The following is a 3,925-nucleotide window of genomic DNA, read 5'->3' as shown; positions in this document are numbered from 1 at the left end:
CCTGCATTTAAAATAATTAAGTCATCATCAAAATTTAAAAGTCGTATTTTTGTGCAGCTTTTCAACCAAACCTGGTGACTTTTCTCAGAACCTGGTGTGTAATCAGTAGCAAAGTTGAAATTTAGAACTTTCAGTCTGTTACACACTACCTTTATTAGGTGTGTAGAAGTTTTGGTTATTATCCAGTGTTTAAATTTATCAGCTGGTACATTATTTAGAAACTGTGTATTGACATTGTATAGAGTACAACCCCTGATACAATAACTCCACTGATTGGAGTTAGCATCTCTATAAATCAGAATTTTATCCTCACTACTCCCACCTTCTCCAGATAGAGTATAACACACAACAATATAGTTATCTGACTCTGTAGTGTTAGTTATCACCTGTACTGGTTCGTAGTGTGACAGGGTGTAGTTTGTGTTAATAACACACTGTATCCAACCTAGAAATATATTAAATATTATACATGGAAGTGGGAACACTTGATTGATACCTGTTAAGAACGTGTCAATACTAGTTTTTAGTGCCGACTGAGTAACTATTAGTTACTAGTACAAGTAGTTATTACGTTTGTTTAAGACTAAAGAATTGTGAAAGTTTAAATTGTAAAATACCTTAATTAACCAATTACATAATAATCATTTACCTGATTCTATTTCCTCAGTTTGATTAGCAATATCTTTACAATCCTCACCATCACTGTCTTGTACATCTTCAGTATTTTCATCAACTTCTAGCTCTTCTTTAGAGCTACTAGACTCTTCAGTATTTCTCCCTTTAATAAAATTCTTTACAACCGCTTTCATTTCAGCACATTCAGAATGTTCAGTTACAGCGCAGCGGCCAGAGTTCAACTAAATCATTTAATTCCGAACGGAAAGTTCGGCTAAACTTCTGGAGATCTAGTTTTTGAAGCATGTACAGAGAATTCTCATCCAATCCTTTACATTTTAAGGTTAATGAAATATAGGATGTGAGACAGTTGCCGATGATGTTCAAATCATTAGCAGCAATAGCTAAGGACATGTCAATCCGACGTTTGGAAATCTCAGCAAATCCAGCCATATATCTGTGTAGGAAGACAAATCTTCCATTTCCACCGAAAGTAACATTCTTCACAAAGCAACTGACATATCTGCTGTCTTTCAGATTGTAATGCGCCCTGCTAGCAATCTCACAAGCAAATAACATCTCTTCGTACGAGTTGTTATCAAACTCCAGTACTTCTGCTTTATAAAACTTTAGACATCTCTTAGTCAACCAGGACACATCGAATACATGTGCCATTTTGTTTACTTCTTCAAAGAAGTCTTTTTCTAGTTTATCAACTTCACCTGAGTACAGCGCTTCAACAAAACAGTCGAATGCTGGCTTTGTGAAATCATCCATTTCTAGCGTAGACTGAAATTGGACAGGATATTAATTTATTTTACATAAAAACCGGACATAATTTAAAATCGAATTGTCAAACTTACTAAATAATCTTGTAAGCATTGAAAAGTAGCGAATTTCACTATATATGAACAGTATCAAATCTTTTACCTGAAACAGGTTGGTGGTGAGCTTGTCAATAACAGGACTGTTATAGGACATGATCATGGAATTAGTTCTGATCTCTTGTCCATCTCTCAGCTTAAGAAGCAGATTTCTGTGTACAGGAGAGTTGATGTGTTCAACACCAAAGTTAGCAGGTACTTTAATTTTTGGAGCCATAACGTAGCAACTGCTAAAACGAAAATTGTGATAATGAGCAAAATTTTTAGCTATTTTGATTTTAGTTTATCAAGTTTTAATGTTAGTAACAGCTAAATACCAACTTTGTTAATAATTTTAGAACAAGACTGTTTTATTAATTAGGTGTAGTTCAGTGTTCATGAATGAGCATAGTATTTTGATTATTTGAAAAGAAAACTCACAATATCATTGAAAGAATGTTAATTTATTTAAAACAGTTTACTTACATAAATCTAATACAAAAAAGTTAACTCTCTGGTCAGTTTACTTGAAACGAGAATTAATTAATTAAAATATTTCCAGTGATGATTGTTCAGAACTGTATCACAATTCATGCAAGACTAACACATTGTCTCCAAATAAGTAAATCACTAACACTATATTTAATAAGTCTTATTTTTTTGCATTTTTTCAACCAAACCTGGTGATTATTCTCATAACCTGGTGTGTAGTCAGTAGCAAAGTTGAAATTGAGAACTGTCACTCTGTTACACACTACCTTTAGGTGTGTAGAAGTTTTGATTATTATCCAGTGTTTGAGTTTAACAGCTGGTACATTATTTAGAAACTGTTTATTGACACTGTGTGGAGTACATCCCTCAATAACATAACTCCACTGATAGGTTTTAACATCTCTATAAATCCAAATATGTTTCTCACTACTCCCACCTTCTCCAGATAGAGTATAATCCACAAGAATACTGTTATCTGTCTCTGTAGTGTAAGTTATCATCTGTACTGGTTCGTAGTGTGACAGGGTGTAGTGTGTGTTACTAACACACTGTATCCAACCTAGAAATAATAGATTAAATATTATATATGGAACACTTGATTTGATACGTGTAAATAACGTGCGAATAAATACGTATGAGAATAAAGAATTTTGAAAGTTTACATTGTAAAAATACCTGATTCTATTTCCTCAGTTTGATTAGCAATATCTTTACAATCCTCACCATCACTGTCTTGTACATCTTCAGTATTTTCATCAACTTCTAGCTCTTCTTTAGAGCTACTTGACTCTCCAGTATTTCTCCCTTTAACAAAATTCTCTACAACCGCTTTCATTTCAGCACATTCAGAATCTTCAGTTATAGCAGCAAGAAAGTCCGTTAACTCATTTAATTCAGAGGGAAAAGTACGGCTAAACTTCTGGACATCTAGTATTTGAAGCATGTACAATGAATTCTCGTCCAATCCTTTACATTCCAAGGTTAAGGAAACGTAAGTTACAAAACAATTTCCGATAATGTTGAGATCATTTGCAGCAATAGCTAAGGACATGTCAATACGACGTTTTGACAGCTTAGAAAATCCAGCCATATATCTCTGTAAGAAGAAAAATTTACCGTTACCACTGAAAGTAACATTCTTCACAAAGCAGCTGACATATCTGCTGTCTTTCAGATTATAATGCGCCCTGCTAGCAATCTCACAAGCAAATAACATCTCTTCGTACGAGTTGTTCTCAAACTTCAGGACTTCTGCTTTGTAAAACTTTAGACATCTCTTTGTCAACCAGGACACATCGAATACATGTGCCATTTTGTTAACTTCTTCAAAGATGTCCTTCTCTAGTTTATCAACTTCACCAGAGTACAGCGCTTCAACAAAACAGTCGACTGCTGGTTTTGTGAAATCATCCACCTCAATAGACGACTGAAATGGGCCAGATATCAATTATTAGAATTTAAGTTAAACATAGTCTAAAATAGAAGTTTGATTGTAAGGATATTGAAAGCACATAATTGTACGTCAGTCACCAATTTTACTGAAAGTATTGTCCTGCTCTTAATATTTTTACCTGAAACAGGTTGGTGGTCAGTTTGTCAATAACAGGACTGTTGTAGGACATGATCATGGAATTAGTTCTGATTTCTTGTCCATCTCTCAGCTTCAGAAGCAGATTTCCGTGTACAGGAGAGTTGATGTGTTCTACACCAAAGTTGGCAGGTACTTTAATTTTTGGAGCCATAATATAACGTATAAACTGCTAAAACATAAATTATGAATTTAAAGCTCGTAGATTTAAAAACTATATAATTGATAACTGTAGCGTGTAAAGATTTCCGAATTTAATAATGTGTATAAAAACAATTGGTAAAAATAAACAATAAAAAGGTGCTATTCATTCAAAAAATCGTGAGGAAGAATCAAATCAAAACAATAGAAATAATCTTTAACATGC

General features: G+C 33.6%; 1 protein-coding gene across 1 annotated transcript; it reads right to left on the bottom strand.

Moving 5' to 3' along the window:
* Positions 1–2,001: 2,001 nt before the first annotated feature.
* Positions 2,002–3,712, bottom strand: LOC134823692 (uncharacterized). The gene is made up of 3 exons (XM_063835226.1): positions 3,542–3,712; positions 2,646–3,396; positions 2,002–2,529 (listed from the first exon to the last, which is right to left on the bottom strand). The coding sequence occupies exons 1-3, from the start codon at positions 3,710–3,712 to the stop codon at positions 2,069–2,071; spliced, it is 1,383 nt and encodes a 460-aa protein (XP_063691296.1). The 3' UTR covers positions 2,002–2,068.
* Between the last annotated feature and the right edge of the window lie 213 nt (positions 3,713–3,925).

The sequence above is a fragment of the Bolinopsis microptera genome, chromosome 11 (genome assembly GCF_026151205.1).
Source record: "Bolinopsis microptera isolate Bmic1 chromosome 11, MBARI_Bmic_1.0, whole genome shotgun sequence".
Taxonomy (NCBI): Eukaryota; Metazoa; Ctenophora; class Tentaculata; order Lobata; family Bolinopsidae; genus Bolinopsis; species Bolinopsis microptera.
The sequence above is the reverse complement of the archived record's forward strand: the minus strand, read 5'-3'. Positions and strand labels throughout refer to the sequence as shown.